The sequence below is a fragment of the Leopardus geoffroyi genome, chromosome A2, assembly GCF_018350155.1.
Source record: "Leopardus geoffroyi isolate Oge1 chromosome A2, O.geoffroyi_Oge1_pat1.0, whole genome shotgun sequence".
NCBI classification, from domain to species: Eukaryota; Metazoa; Chordata; class Mammalia; order Carnivora; family Felidae; genus Leopardus; species Leopardus geoffroyi.
This window is the reverse complement of record NC_059331.1, coordinates 81,393,770-81,410,666: the sequence shown is the minus strand read 5'-3', so window position 1 is coordinate 81,410,666 and position 16,897 is coordinate 81,393,770. Positions and strand designations below refer to the sequence as shown.

At 39.5% G+C, this 16,897-nt stretch overlaps 1 protein-coding gene across 3 annotated transcripts in view; it reads right to left on the bottom strand.

Moving 5' to 3' along the window:
* RELN (reelin) overlaps nt 1-16,897 on the bottom strand; it is a 531,804-nt gene that overhangs the window by 116,148 nt on the left and 398,759 nt on the right. For all 3 annotated transcript variants that reach the window (XM_045494541.1, XM_045494542.1, XM_045494543.1), the window contains exons 23-27: nt 15,145-15,282; nt 13,631-13,817; nt 5,788-5,993; nt 1,261-1,432; nt 592-792 (exon numbers count right to left, since the gene is read on the bottom strand). In XM_045494541.1, coding sequence (XP_045350497.1) covers nt 592-792; nt 1,261-1,432; nt 5,788-5,993; nt 13,631-13,817; nt 15,145-15,282 — 904 coding nt within the window. The remainder of the gene's footprint in view (nt 1-591; nt 793-1,260; nt 1,433-5,787; nt 5,994-13,630; nt 13,818-15,144; nt 15,283-16,897) is intronic.

Sequence of the window (16,897 nt, the reverse complement as noted above, 5' to 3'; positions counted from 1 at the left end):
GAAGCAGAGACAGTATACAGAGAGAATCCCAAGCAGGCTCCACGCTGTCAGTGCAGAGCCTGACACAGGGCTCAATCTCACAAACTGGGAGATCAGGACCTGAGCTGAAACCAAGAGTTGGACGCCTAACTGACCGAGCCACCCAGGCACTCCTATATGTGTAGACATGTTATCACAGTGCTGAAAAACAGCAAGGTTTTAAGAAAGCAGTGATCATTAAGGTATAAATTTACTAAATCAAAGGAAGGGAAGTTGTTTGAAAATCCTATAGTAAAAACACAAAATAACTCCTAAGTCCCCAAAGCATTAGCAAATTGAAAAAGAGAACTCTCTTACCCTTCAGAAGCATGGGATTCATTAAGTCATAATCAGATAGAAAATCTAAAAGTCAGTTTTCAACCTGACCAGTTTTTTTCATTGTGGGTAAACCTAAATAAAGAGCTTTGCCATTCTAAGAATGCTGAACCTTTGTTCAAGTGAGTCCCTTCTTCAAGAGAGTTTGAAAAATTTGTGTTCTTTCAATGTCACTTATGAGTCTGGGAGACGGTTTGCTCTTTTACCTGCCCCGGGAAGAAGTCTGTGCATAAATACCTTAAACTGTAGAACATATCCAGGTTTCAGAGTCAAATCTCGAGTTACTGCAAAGCGATCCCCATCTGATTTTCCAAATACCATGGCTGATGGTGTGGCAGAGCAGAAAGTTTCATTTTTAACCATTCCTTCATTGGCCAACATCAACCACACACTCATTTGATTCATAGGGTAATCAAAAGCTGGCTTCTCATAAAAGTTCTATTAGAAACAATACAGACAATTTGATAGCTTTGAAAACAAGAAAGGAATTTTCAGTTTATGACATGCAGGGCCATGTACGATTTGTATTGCTAGGAAAACACAGCAGAATCTCTAAATTATTATTTTTTTAATGCCATAAGCCCTTTTTCCTGATGATTTAACCACTGAAAATATTTTGCCACTGTATATCTAATTTTATAAACACATTAATAATTGTGCTTGATGTCTTGGCCAGACTTCCTAGCCATTTTTTAAAAATATCTAAATAATCTGTGAAGTAGTAGCATAGAGAGAAAATAAAACGATTAAGTGTAAAAAAGTAACTACAAACACAGAAAACTTATGTTACTTATAAAGCTTATATTCCAGGGTCAAGCAATCAATCTTTGGGGGAAGTGAGGAATTCTGTAATCCCATCTATTTTTATAATCCTGTCTTCTTGGAGTTCAGGCATAGGAAAGATACCTGGGGTAAAGTCGGGTTCACAATGGGGATGACCTGCTTTTGTTTCTCTGACAGAATGATGATGTCATCGACTGCCCACTGATCGTAGCCTTCCCCTGAGAACACAGGCTGCCACCAGCGGAATCTTGTGCAAGAGGTCTTAGCGGCAGCTGGAAGTTCCAGGTAGACGAATCTGCATAAAAGGAAATCATTTACGGCTGGGAAAGGAAAGGCTGTTTTTCTTCTTAGCAGCTGTTTAAATAACAAGAGTAGCAACAAGAGAAAGTTTAGTTTTGTTTGATCTCTTGAGATATATATATATATAATATATATATAATATATATCTAATATATCTAATATATCTAATATATATTATATATATATTATATATATTATATATGCATATTAATTTTTTTTGAGAGACAGGGAGAGACAGAACAGGGGAGGGGCAGACACAGAGGGAGACACAGAATCCAAAGCAGGCTCCAGGCTCTGAGCTGTTAGCATAGCGCCCGATGCGGGCTTGAATACACAAACCGTGAGATCATGACCTGAGCTGAAGTCCGATGCTTAATCGACTGAGCCACGCAGGCACCCCTGATCTCTTGATATATATATTTTTAAGTTTAGACAGATCAGATCAAGAGGTTTAAAGTTGTAAGTCCGTTTAGTCCTGGCCATGTTTATTCCATTTGGAATTGTAACTTTTTGAGGCAGACATTTCTACTAAGTCTGATTTACTGAACCTTTTGATTACCATGACAACGGCATAACATTTTTAAGAAATACCTTGAAAAAACTGTTCCTCTGTACATTATTACATTAAAATAGCATTACAATTTTTTCCAAACCATTTCATTTTACTATGCATTAAAAATGATGGGGCGCCTGTGTGGCTCAGTTGATTAAGCGTTGGACTTTGGCTCAGGTCACAATCTCACGGTTCGTGGATTTGAGCCCCACGTCGGGCTCTGTGCTGGAAGTTTGGAGCCTGGAGCCTGCTTTGGATTCTGTGTCTCCCTCTCTCTCTCTCTGCCCCCTCCCCGGCTTGCTCTCATTCTCTCTCTCTCTCTCTCTCTCTCTCTCTCTCAAAAATGAATAAACATTAAGAAGAAACATTTTTTTTTTAAATAAAAACAAATGAAACAGAAAATCACCCATAATCTTCTGCATGGGGTTGACTTGTGCTAACAGCTTGATGTATCATTAAAGCATGTAATCTTTCCTATAGGTGAAATATATGTATAATTCAGCATCCTACAGTTTGAAATTTCATATTATGTCATATGCACATCCTCGTGTCAGTATAGTTATTTTTTAAGATCATTTTACTGTCTATATATTTTCATGACACAGACACACTATTGTTTATTTTACTTCTCTCTGTTATAAATAATTCTGCGTTGAAAACCTTTATGTGTACAGCTATGACTCGGTTTATTTCTTTAGAAATAATTTAGAAAGGTTTAGAAAGATTTACAAATAATTCCTAGACATGAAATTACCAGGTTGAATAAACTAGTCATGTTTAAGGCTCCTGATTTTTCCAAATTTCTTCCTGGAAGAGTCATACGGTTTGCAGAATGACCTGTCTTGCTGCTCCCATGTGGAAATAGCACTGGTGTTATCATTAAAAAATGACCACCGGACTGATGAAAAATGATATCTTTTTTATTGCAACAGACATTGGCTATTATTCATATTTCATTAAACCTCTGTGTTTTCTCTTTTGTAACATCTACTCATTTCTTTCACCCATTTTTTAAAATTGGGATCTTACTGGTGTTTTCGATAATCTTTACAGTAACATCAATCCTCTGTTTCTCATATTGGTTGCAAATATTTTCTCAGTCTTTCTTCTCTTTAACTTCTTTGTTTTCTTTGACAGGTATATGTTACATGTGTATGTAGTTACACATTCGCACGTAGTATATTTCCACATAAGTAGCCCTTTCCTCTGTTAATTCTTCCATTGAATTTGTGTTCAGGAAGTTTACATCTCTTTCTAAGATCAGAAAGTAACTTAAATGTTTAAATCTTTAACCAGTCTTTAACAGTTTTTGATGGGGTAGGGTAATGATCTAATAGATAATTTTCCTCTAGAGCCTACCCATTTTTTTCTAACACTGCTTGTTTGAATAACCACTTCTTTCTCATTGATAGTTGATGTGTCTTTTATTTTTTTTTAATATACAATATACAAGATTTTACACACATCTGAGCCAATTTCTGGGTGATCTATTTGGTTCACTGTTTCTGTCTATCCATGCACCATTCAAATACCTTAGGTTATACAGTGTGTTTTAATATCATGTGGGGCATTCCTCTCTTTTTTCCCCAAAAGTTTAAGCTATTTTTGCCAGTTTATATGTCTAGATACAAAGTCCTTCCCCACCCCCAAATTCCACTAAGATTTTGATTGGAATTGCATGAAACATAAATTAAGAAGTATCTGCATATCACAATCTTTAGTTTACCTATCTAGAGATGTTATATTATTTTCCACTTATTTGTCTTCTACTATATCTCTGAAGGAAATTTTGTAGTCTTCTTTACACAGATGCTTAGTATTGTTTGTTAAAATTAGTCCTTATATTTATGTATTTGCCACCATGAACGGGGTCTTTTTCTGATATCTTCCAACTCAAAATTTACCAACCATTTTTAGTGTCATAGAACTCTTTGATAATGTGGTGAAACAGTCTGGTCCTAAAGAAAAATTCCCATAAATCAAAACTGAGTATTTATGAAATCTGAAAAAGCTACTGAACTTCTGTTTGTCTATACAGTACTTCAGTCACTTTACTGAATGCTGCATAATTTCCAGATTGCCAATGATATTATTTGGAAAAAGTAATTTCCATTATTTTAAATTGTTGTTTCAGCTAGTTTGGCACCATTATGAATTCCCTCTTCCTTGTACTGGAGGAAATCTTACCAGGTCCCATTTCCCACACACCATTCCTGACATTCTCCCTGGCCTGGATGTTATGTCTCTCATTTTACCCAAGTTGTCTTTTCTCTGGTTTAATTTTTTTATTTTTATTAAAAAATGTTTTTAATGTTTTATTTATTTTTGAGAGAGAGAAAGAGAGACAGAGACAGAGCATGAACAGTGGAGGGGCAGAGAGAGAGGGAGACAGAATCTGAAGCAGGCTCCAGGCTCTGAGCTGTCAGCATAGAGCCTGATATGGGGCTTGAACCCAGGAACCCTGAGCTGAAGTTGGACACTTAACTGACTGAGCCACCCAGGCACCCTGGCTCTTCTCTGGTTTTAGATTCTCTCAGTGTCTCTCAGAAGAAGTACTTTTGGTTGGTCTATCTGCATGGCTACTTATGTTATATATGGAAAGTTATGTCACCTTTAAGTGACTCAGTGTTTTAAAAGAACAAACTTCTAAATCTTCAAGCTACAAAATAGCTCTCTGTTATAGACTATGTTTAAAATAATTTAATTTGTAAGAACTGAACCTACAGAGTCTTCAATAATATTTTTCTTCAATAAAACAAAGTTCAGTTGTAAAATGCCAAATAGGATGTTAAAACTTAAAATGGGTTGGTGGTGAACATATAAAGAAAAATTCTGTCTCTTTGTTAAAGTACAAACATGAGATTATAAGAGGAATACTCTAAAAATGATATCCTTGAATAGATTTTAATGACACATATAAAATATAAAGTATAAATACAGAATTTCAAAATGCTATGTAATTGTAAAATAACTAAATTTAAATATAGAAAAACACATTGATTGTCTGGTATAGGGATTAGTATTAAACACGAGTCATTTTCCCAAACTCCTTAAGAGTTATTGTCTAAGATATTATATATTTCCTCCTTGCATGAAAATCAAGACAGGGATGGGTCAGTAAAAAATTTCAGAAATCTGAGCCCCACAGATTCATTCATATTTTGTCCAGGACTAGCTCTGGTGCTAATATGAAAACTTAAAAAAAATTTTAATGTTTATTTATTTTTGAGAGAGAGACAGAGTGTGAGCCGGGGAGGGGCACAGAGAGAGGGAGACACAGAATCTGAGGCAGGCTCCAGGCTCTGAGCTGTCAGCACAGAGCCCGACGCGGGGCTTGAACCCACGAACCATGAGATCGTGACCTGAGCGGAAGTCCATCTTTAATAAAATCCATCTTGCTGTTAAATCTAACCAATGAACACCTATATCCATATCCAGATGTTAATATATAAATGTATGCTTCTTTATATACATATTGTGTGTGCATTCACAAAACCTGCAAACTGGAAATGTGAGCTTGGAACATCCCTATATCATGCAGTTTCTTTGGGAAAACTGTTCTGTTGTCTTTTCCTCTAGTCACAATTTTCCCCAAATTCTTTAAAAATTCAAACATGAACATGAGTGCTTTTTGTCCATAAACAAATGAAATGAAATTTTTATATACTGGGCTATCATTTATGTCAGAATCTAATGAGTCTGTCTACGTTTGCAATAGCTAACATTCGAGAAACAGCTCAAGAAAACTGAACTCTACTGTTCCTGGAAACTAGTGGAAGGCCATCAGGGGTGGTTACCTGGGTTTGCTGAAGTCTGAGAAGTACATTTCTGCCAGCAGGTGCCACTGGATGCCCCCATTGTTGCTGTACTGAAGGAGGACGCCTTCCTCTCTGCTGTCGGGTTTGTTGCACGCAGCGCTCTCTCCACCAATCTGGATGTAGAACTGGACAAAGTCGACCCAAGAGGTGTCCAGATCCCAGCTCACCAGCTGCCTTTTCCCAGCCTTTCCAAAAGACAGAAGAACCACAGATTCAATCATCTGGGGGCTCTTTGGCATTCTGTCATTTCAGTTTCAAGATCATAGGCACATCCTAGCATCAGGTGGAGATGATTTTGTTCCCATCATACTGTTGAGAGGAGCAAGTTGTGCCATTTAATTCTCTGCTCTGGTTATGGTAACTGTTCCGAATACATTTGATTAGTCTCTGCATCATTGATTCCCAGACTTGGTTATGAGACCCTAGGGAACTGCTAATTATACCAAAGAGTATTTGAAAGTCTTTAAAAATAAAGCAAAATTAATTTTAATTAAAACACTCCACGTATTTGCTTTGTAAATCTCTTCCAGGCAGAGTAGTGGAGAAGAAAGACCATATACTTTGAAATCAGTTGGAATTGGGTTGGAATTTTAGACCATTATTCATGCTGTTCACTAGCTGTGTGACCTTTCTGAGCTTTTCTTTTCCTCAAAGAAACAATATGGGTAATAATACCTTCCTTATAGGGTGCTGTGACAATTAGATGAAATAGATGTTGCATGTAATTTGCCTAGCACATGGCATGTCTTGCTGAGGGAACATCCTCTCCAGAGATAGGCCCTGACCCCCCTCCTCCCTGGGAATTAAAGTGAAACATGCAAAATAATAACTTTTTGACAAAAAGAAAGAGTACACAAGTCTCTGAGGCTCCTGGTCAGTCTCTCTCTCTGTCTCTTTCTTGGTAACAGAGAGGGTGGGAGGGACCATTTCAGTAAGTTTTTGTGACCATGAAATGGTTTCTTTGTGTCTCAAAAAATGTTGGAAATATCCTCAACCTGCTTCCTTTGCTCAGTGTGTCCCCTACATGTCACAGTCATGTGGTGAAGTACTAGACTCAAATTGACAAGGTTTGTTGTCATTCCTGTTTTGCATAAATGGGTTCGCACTAATGGGACTGAAAAACGGTTTGCCCATGAGATTCTTCCACCCAGAGGTACCGCCAAAGCTAATCCATAGACTGCACTGAATTGGTCTTGGAGAGCTCCCAAGGAGTTCAATTAAAAGCCAGGAAGAAAAACTGAGATAGGATACATAGTATAGAGAAAAACATCCCTCAGACTTATAATTTAAACCCGATTCTAATCCACTAAGTTAATTAAGAAAGGGTTTCAGTTATTAGAAGTCACAGGGGAAATACTTGGGGATAATTAAAACACTACACTGTTCCTGATAAATCTAAAGCCAATTAAGAGACTCCAAAACAAACGAGGGAGCAGCAAAATGAGAACTGAAGTTAATCCTGAGACAAGAACTTATTCTTTGGAATTCTCAATTTTAAGTACGTATTTGAGAAAATCCTAAAAGTAATAGGCATTTTCAACGTGTTATGTATGCTTTTAACTTTTATTTTTGTTGATGTGAGATATTGTAAGTGAGAAACACCTCAGAGGTTATTATAATCTAGCCTAGAATTTTCATGCCTCAGGATCATTACAGGAAGAATGATTTTAAGAAGAAAAACTATAGAACCTAGCTAGCTAATTCCAATACAGAAAACTTCTATAAAAATTTGGCATGTGGAAATGAGCCAGAAGGACAAAGATCTAAGGTGAGGAGATTTATAAAAAATCCAATTATCACAATTAGCTGATTGGAATGATTGGTCTATTGTGAAATTCACAGAGTAGTGCTTTTTTTCCAGGAGACTATGGTGTTGGTCGACAAAGGTTTTGAAAGGGTTTTGTGAGATTTTTGTAAATGGTAGAAAATATCATACAAATGCTTAGTTTGGCAATGAAGGTGTTTTTTCCTAGAGAATAGCACAGATCATTTTCTTTTGTTCAGTGACCTGAAATGCTGAACATTGTTTTAAAGGGAGATAAAAAAGAAAAAGGAAATGGCTTACGGCAAACTTTTTGTCAGAATTTAGAATCTGATGTAACAACATGCTTTGCGGTTTTTCTATTCTACTATTATCAATGTATTTATGTGTGTGTAAGTGTAGAGATATACACATCTAATGCGCGCATGCATGTGTGTTAAAGTACTAGGTTATGGATCTCCTCATTTTTTTGGAATGTAAAAATACCATCCAATTTCCTTCCAACATTCTAGGTTAAAATGGCTCACTGCTTTAAGGGTTTAGATAAAATAAAACATTTTAAAGGCAATGTCTTCAGAATCTAGAGACTTCATAACACAACCTCTAAAACATTTCATAAAACTTTACATTTGTCTCTCATTAAAATATTCTCTAGTCAAAATGCTACTAGAAAAATATTTCTATATTTATTTGAAAACAACCATTTCTTTTTTTTCTTAAATTTATTTATTTTGAGAGAGAGAGAGAGAGAGAGAGAGAGAGAGAGAGAGAGAAAGAGCATGACCAGAGAGGGGCAGATAGACAGGGAGAGGGAGAGAATCCCAAGCAGGCTCCTTGCTTCACACTGAGCCTGACATGGAGCTTGATCTCACAATTGTGAGATCATGACCTGAGCCAAAATCAAGAGCAGGATGCTTAATCAACTGAGCCACCCAGGTGTCCTGAAAACAACCATTTCTTTAAAACCTCCTGCTTTCTAATTTTCTTTTTTTTCTTTCTTTCTCTCTCTCTCTTTCTCTTTTTCTTTCTTTCTTCTTCTTTCTTTCTTTCTTTCTTTCTTTCTTTCTTTCTTTCTTTCTTTCTTTCCTCCTTCCTTCCTTCTTTCCTTCCTTCCTTCCTTCCTTCCTTCCTTCCTTCCTTCCTTATCAATAAGAATTATTGGGTGCCAATTACACCATACACAATAGGAAAACAAACTTGGAAGGAGAGTTCACAAATACGTGTAGTGACAATAATGACAATTAGGGCAGCAGACCAAATTCTATTCCTTGTTGAATCCCACTTGGTCATATGATCATCTATCAATTCTATAATCTATTCAGTCTCAAGGTACTTGTTGATTTGTACATGCCTAGCTCATGGCATGCATTTCTGAGTTGAACACCTTATCTAGAGTTTGGCTCAGTCAGTAGGATTCAGCATCTTTCTGGGTACTATGAAAATAAAAATAAAACTATGATCTATCTATGAATAGAACACAAGTGAGGGAGGAATTCAAAGAAAGGAGAGAGCAGTGTAGTCATCATGCCACAAAGCTCCATGGAGAAGCAGGATTTGAGCAGGACGTTTACAAGGTTTATAGGGATACAGAGACAGTAGAAGGCATGATGGTAGGCAGTGGAGATTAAACAAAGACAAGGAAATTATCAAAACCTGGGATGGGGAGGAGAAATTTCTGTTTGGAGCAGAAGTCTGATGTTTCAAAAAATAAAATAAGATGTGTAGTTAGGGCAGCAGTACTGGAAAGCATCCTGATTGATCAAAGAGGGACAGAATAGAACCACATTTTAGGTTTAGGGTGGTTTGCAATAGGGCTAAGGAACCTTTCCTTTGGGTTACTGCTTTGGCTGGTAGGGGCTGCCAAATTGTGTATCCCACCTCTGTGCTAAAGCAGTGAGCACATGACTCTGGCTCTGTCAATCAGAGTATGTCATTCCTCCAGACACTGTGACTGGCCAATCAGAAACCTTCCCTAGATGTTCCTACAGAGCTGCTTAGAGAGCTCTGTGGTCCTGGCACCACTCTCATAATGACAGCTGACCTGAAAATAGAGGAGAGAGTTCTGTGGGCATTTGAGTTTCTGGTTCCAGGTATCTCTGAGGCCAGCTTCATATAAGCCCTCCCTGTGTTCTGATTACATGAACCAAATTTCCCCTTTTTTGCTTAAGCTAGTTTGTCTCACTTAGAATTCAAAACAGATCTACTGATATAAGAGAAAAAAGAAAAAAATGCTCTTCAGATATTCTGACAAAAATGTAGGGAAAAGGCTGGATTGGGAAGGGAAGAGAATGATTTTACTTTTGAAATGCTGGTTTTAAGTTAGTGGCAGGGCATATAGATAGAAGTATTTAATGATACAAATTTTTAATTTTTTTCATAATTTTTTAAATGTTTATTTATTATTTTTGAGAGACAAAGCGCAAGCAGGGGAGAGGCAGAGAGAGAGAGAAATACAGAATCTGAAGCAGGATCCAGGCTCCAAGCCATCGGCCAGATGCGGGGCTCGAACCCACAAACCATGAGATCATGACCTGAGCTGAAGTCAGACACTCAACTGACTGAGCCACCCAGGTGCCCCTAATGATATAAATTTTAAATACACTCTCATAAAATGTAATTGTGACAGCTAACACTTACTGAATGATTTCTATGTGCCCCACATGACTCTTTATTCTTTACCTTCATTAACCCACCAATGGTCCCAACATCCCGCTCTAAAATAGAGAAAACTAAGGTACAGAAAGATGTGGAAGTCTGCAAGATGAATGAGCTAATGAGTTTTGGAGCCTAGGTACAGATCCAGGTAGTCTGACAACAGAGATCACCTTGAATTAAGTACATACATATTGATATATAATCTTTCTGTGTTTAAAATATCTGTCTATGGGGGCGCCTGGGTGGCTCAGTCGGTTAAGTGGCCGACTTCAGCTCAGGTCACGATCTCGCAGTCTGTGAGTTCGAGCCCCGCGTTGGGCTCTGTGCTGACAGCTCAGAACCTGGAGCCTGTTTCAGATTCTGTGTCTCCCTCTCTCTGACCCTCCCCCATTCATGCTCTGTCTCTCCCTCTGTCTCAAAAATAAAATAAATGTTAAAAAAAATTAAAAAAATAAAATATCTGTACGCACATATGTGTACTGGGATGTTTGGTACATATTGGTTAAGGATTCATAACCTTATTTTAAAATTGATGCCTACGGAGACACTATCTTCCCACTTCTGAGCAATTATACAGTGTATCCAGATCTATGCAAAGTACACTGGTTGCTTGTGGACTATCATCTCTAATAATAATACCCGGCGGATGTTCAATGTCAATGGATAGGAAATATCATTAAATGGAATCCATCCCTGATTTTCTATCATTCTCTATCTTGTTTGCTGGCTGATTCTTTGTTCTGCACCTGCATCAAAACAAAACCTGTACCTATTTTTGCATTTGCATAAATTGACTTATTTTGGATTTCTTCCCAGATTCCACAACATATCAGCCCTACAGTATATCACCCACACCTGTGTATTTGTGATGCAGACTGGGACATTTCCAGTTGTCCTAGAATTGGTGGCTATAGTCCTTAATGGAAAGATGTGGTTTTAAGCACCTCGCATTCTAAATTTTTTTTTAATGTTTATTTTTATTTTTGACAGAGAGAGAGAGAGAGAGATGGAGCATGAGTGGGGGAGGGGCAGAGAGAGAGGGAGACACAGAATCTGAAGCAGGCTCCAGGCTCTGAGCTGTCAGCACAGAGCCTGACGCAGGGCTCAAACTCACACTGCAAGATCATGACCCAAGCCGAAGTCAGACGCTCAACTGACTGAGCCACCCTGGTGCCCCTAAGCATCTCACATTCTATAGGGAGCTGCTCATTAGTAGGGTTAGACATATAGCTCAGGTTGGAGAAGTGGACCTGCTCCCTCTCCAGTCCTTTTGAGAACTATATAAAGAGACGAATTGGAGGAGGGAGAATGAAAGTAATGTCCTGCCTAGACAGTAGCAAGGGAGGAGAGGAAGGTGGTTCCCCCTTCCCCATTGCTGACCAAGCAACATGGGTTGGGGATGTTCCAAGAGAATCAGTCTTACAGATTCCAGTGGACACCTTTGTTCCCAGTTGGTGTCTACTGACTTGTCTGCCCAAACTGGTGCTGCCACTAGTGAAGACAAACACTGCGAGAAAAACTTCTGGGGCACCTGGGTGGCTCAGTCGGTTGAGTGTCTGACTTCAGTTCAGGTCATGATCTCGCAGTTCATGAGTTCGAGCCCCTAACTGGGCTCTCTGCTGTCAGTGCAGAGCCTGCTTCGGATCCTCTGTCTCCCTCTCTCTCTGCCCCTCCCCTGTTTGTGCGCACACACACACTCTCTCTCCCTCTCAAAAAAAAAAAAAAAAAAAAAAACATTCAAAAGAAAGAAAAACTTCTACACAGTGTCCATTGTAGATTTCATGTATATGTGCCCCCAAACCCGTATGTTGAAAGCCTAACCTCTAAAGGGATGGTGGGCCTTTGTCAGGTTATTAGATTATGAGAGTGGAGCCCTCATGATGGTATTAGTGTCCTGATAAGAAGAGACACAAGGGGCGCCTGGGTGGCTCAGTCAGTTGAGCATCAGACTTCAGCTTAGGTCATGATATCATGGTTGGTGGGTTTGAGCCCTGCATCGGGCTCTGTGCAGACAGCTCAGAGCCTGGAGCCTGCTTTGGATTCTGTGTCTCCCTCTCTCTCTGACCCCCACCTGCTCACACACTCTTTTGAATCTCTGTGTCAAGAATAAACATTAAAAAATGAAAACATAAACCAAAAAAAAAAAAAAAGAGATACAAGACAGCCTGATTTTTCTCTTGGTGCTCTCTCCACCATGTGAGGATACAATGAGAAGATGTCCATCTACAAACCAGGAAGCAGGCCCTCATCAGACACTGAATCTGCTGGTGCCTTCATCTGGGACTTCACAAACCTTTCAGAACTGAGAAAAAAAAGTTTCCTACTTAAGCCACCCAATCTATGGTATTTTTAATGATAGTAGTCTGAATTGACTAAGACAGTCCTGTATTAGCAGATGCCACCAGCAGCCACCAAACTCAATGTTCAACATGGATGGCTGTGCATGTCCCCAAACCTCACCATTATCCCTCCTTCCTCCAATCATATTCTTGAGATTAACAGATTGACAAATTTCACAAATCCTTGTACGAGTGCTATGTGTCAGGCATTGTATGTGATTTGCAAGTGCTAACTCACTTACCCTGTGTGAAGACTAATGAGGTAGATCCTCTTATTAGTTCCACTGTACAAATGAGGAAGCTGAGTCACACAGAGGTTATGGGATTTGCTCAAAGTCACACAGCTGCCAAGTGGCAGATTCCGCCTGCAGCAGGCAGCTGCTGCTCTTAATCTCTAGGCTTCACCTTCTCCACCACCACTCACCCCTCGCCCATGGGCCGCACGCTCACACATCCTCTGATGCTGGGGCAAGAAGACACCAAGTCCCTGCCCCACTCAAAGACATTCAAGACAGAAGCCCGGCTGGCACAGCAGGAAAGGAAGGCGATTGGATTTAAATTCGGTAAAAGAAGGGCAGGGATTTTATTTTTTAAAAAAAAATTTTTTTTTTCAACGTTTATTTATTTTTGGGACAGAGAGAGACAGAGCATGAACGGGGGAGGGGCAGAGAGAGAGGGAGACACAGAATCGGAAACAGGCTCCAGGCTCTGAGCCATCAGCCCAGAGCCCGACGCGGGGCTCGAACTCACGGACCGCGAGATCGTGACCTGGCTGAAGTCGGACGCTTAACCGACTGCGCCACCCAGGCGCCCCAAGGGCAGGGATTTTAAACTGACCTAAGCTGGATTTGTAGTAACCAAAAACAATCATAAAACTATAGGAGTTTACCAAATGTACTTAAGGGGTAGGAATTTGACAAACGAATTTAAAAGCAAGTAATGTGGGCTGGGGAGAATAAAACTACCTCATGTTTGTACCTTCTGAGTTCAGACTGCTCCATAAATCACATATTTTCCTGATCATGCATTCCCAGACCTTAGTCATACCTTTATCCCCAGCTCTTACCTTGCTGAAATACAGAGACGATCCAGAAGAGATGACCCCACACCCTTGCTCTGGTTTTACAATTTCTCCCCCAATAACTTCTTGCCAGTCAGACTCCCAACCATTCTGGTTCTCAAAATCTGACATAATCGTGGAAGGAAGAGCCGCTTCTGGGTGGCATTCGGTGCCTTGGTACCCCTGGTCACACCTATGAGAGAGGAAGGCCAAACAAACAAGTCACTGTCTCCTCTGTGAATGCCAAGGCCACGCACCTGCAGCATTTCCTATGTCTCACTTTTGCTCAGACCTTAGCATCCACACTAGATATTTCTCCAGTGTCAATCTGTGTATGTGGTAGTGACAACCTTCAGGTTTTAACAGACACCGAACAGCAAGAACAAAAGGACGGAATCCTTAAAAGAAACAGTGCTATAACAGAACTGAGGCATCAAGCAGTAATGAAGAAGGGTGTGTGTGTGTGTGTGTGTGTGTGTGTGTGTGTGTGTGTGTGTTGGTGGCTGGGGAGAAGAAGAGTGGGATTTTCCTCAAAGTCACATATAGTCTTCAAAGTCACATATAAATATTTGTCTGTTCATCCAACATGTAGCTCTGGCCACGTTTTATAGCTCCCTTTTCTGATTAAATTACATCTCTTTTAGAGTCTTTGAGTATTTAAGTGTGTTCCTATCTCATCCTCATTAGCGATAATCACCATGGCCCCCTGCCCACAACCTTGAGCTTCTCGTGGAGTGACATAAGACAGCGTGTAGCAGCTGTCTGACAGGTGCTTCAAGAGTGTCAGAGGAAGGAAAGGGAAACAATAGCAAGGCTCTTGTTTCCCAAAGAGGACTTTGGGGTTAATTAATAAACTCTGAAATTTATACCCAGGAGGCCTGGTCTTTTGTTAGATTTTGAAGTTTAGAATATATGGCTTCAGACTTTACTTAAATGTAACAACAGCTTGGGGCGCCTGAGTGGCTCAATCAGTTGAGCGTCCAACTTCAGCTCAAGTCATGGTCTCATGGCTCATGGGTTTGAGCCCTGTGTCGGGCTCTGTGCTGACAGCTCAGAGCCTGGAGCCTGCTTCAGATTCTGTCTCTCCTCTCTCCCAAAAATAAATAAACATTAAAAAAAAACTTTTTCAAATGTAACAACATCTTTTACATCTGAAATAAGAACAGAAAGGAGGATCCTTTTCTTTTGGCTATTTCATTATTTATTAGTCTGTCCATACAACTCTGAGGACAACTGCTATGGTATCCCTCTAAACACAAATTCTGGGACATCTGGGTGGCTCAGTCGGTTGAGTGTCTGACTTTAGCTCAGGTCATGATCTCATGGTTCGTGGGTTCGAGCCCTCAGGCTTGCTGCTGTCAGCATGGAGCCTGCTTGGGATTCTCTGTCCCCCTCTCTCTCTACTCCTCCCCAATTCACGCTCTCTCAAAAACAAAACAAAAACAAAAACGAAAAAACCCAAAACGACACTTAAACACAAATCCTGAGAAGCACACAATCACACTTGGTGGCATACATACCTGCACATACCGTGGTCACATGAGCCATGCCCACTGCACATACTTGGGCACTGCTGTCCAATGTAAATGTTATCCAAAGCCCACTCATCTTGGGCTGTGTAATAGCTCTGACTCCAGCGGAAGCGGGTGGCACTGGACCTAGAAACAAGGTATGGTAATAAATCCAATATTTTAACTGACATGTGGCAGCACAAAGAATGTCAGAGTTCAGAATCTTTCAGATAACGGAACTTCCTGGAACTTGTATTTTTTTTTTAAATATATGAAGTTTATTGTCAAATTGGTTTCCATACAACACCCAGTGCTCATCCCAAAAAGTGCCCTCTTCAATACCCATCACCCACCCTCCCCTCTCTCCCACCCCCCATCAACCCTCAGTTTGTTCTCAGTTTTTAAGAGTCTCTTATGCTTTGGCTCTCTCCCACTCTAACCTCTTTTTTTTTTTTTTCCTTCCCCTCCCCCATGGGTTTCTGTTAAGTTTCTCAGGATCCACATAAGAGTGAAAACATATGGTATCTGTCTTTCTCTGTATGGCTTATTTCACTTAGCATCACACTCTCCAGTTCTATCCACGTTGCTACAAAGGGCCATATTTCATTCTTTCTCATTGCCACGTAGTACTCCATTGTGTATATAAACCACAATTTCTTTCTCCATTCATCAGTTGATGGACATTTAGGCTCTTTCCATAATTTGGCTATTGTTGAGAGTGCTGCTATAAACATTGGGGTACAAGTGCCCCTATGCATCAGTACTCCTGTATCCCTTGGGTAAATTCCTAGCAGTGCTATTTCTGGGTCATAGGGTAGGTCTATTTTTAATTTTTTGAGGAACCTCCACACTGTTTTCCAGAGTGGTTGCACCAATTTGCATTCCCACCAACAGTGCAAGAGGGCTGAACTTGTATTTTGCTGCCAATCATTTTTCTTTGGTAGTTTAATGTCTGCTCAATCATTATCCAATTCAACAATTTTATCATGAAGAAAAGTTAAAAAGAAATCTGTGGTTTGGATATATACCTCAATCTTAATTTAATTGGTGACATTTTAAAGAAAAACAAAATATCAGATTTTTTAGTTGTTGTTACACAGAGACTTGATGCTAGGAAAAGAAAGGAAAAAAGAAAGAATATTTTAAAAAAAGGTATATACGAAAGAGCCTCTCATTTAGAGATGAAAATGTGAGGTGTTTAAATTACACTACTACTATTCCTTACGATAAATACAACAGTAGTTATTGGAAAACTTCCAGTTAGCTCTCAATAGAAGATGAAAGTTGAGTTTGGGGGTATTGTTTTGGGGTTGAGGGACATGCTACAATGTACTATAAGTAAGAACATCTGGGTGCTAAATTCTGCTTATTATTTCTGAAACATTAACTTGTTTTGGTTTCATGGACAAGCTGATGTTAAGTGGAAACAAAAAGTTAAACAGTCCATTGTACACAGAAAACACTTGGGACCTTGATTCATCTAAACCAGAGAGAAAGTCTAAAAAGAGGGAATTTTGAGAGCACATTCACTGTGCTCAAGAAAGTTGCCATTCACTGACCGTCATAAAAGATTCTTTTAAAATCACATCATATTTTTTGTCTCTAGAAATTTTCAGGGGTTGTGATTAGTTCTTTTTGGTGCCCAACAAAAGTGCAAAACAAAAGAAAACAAAAAAGATGCGCAGAATTAATGTGCAGGCTCAGTTCCATTGATTAAACCCTCCCAGAGCACACTACCTACACATACACTTGATCTTAATGG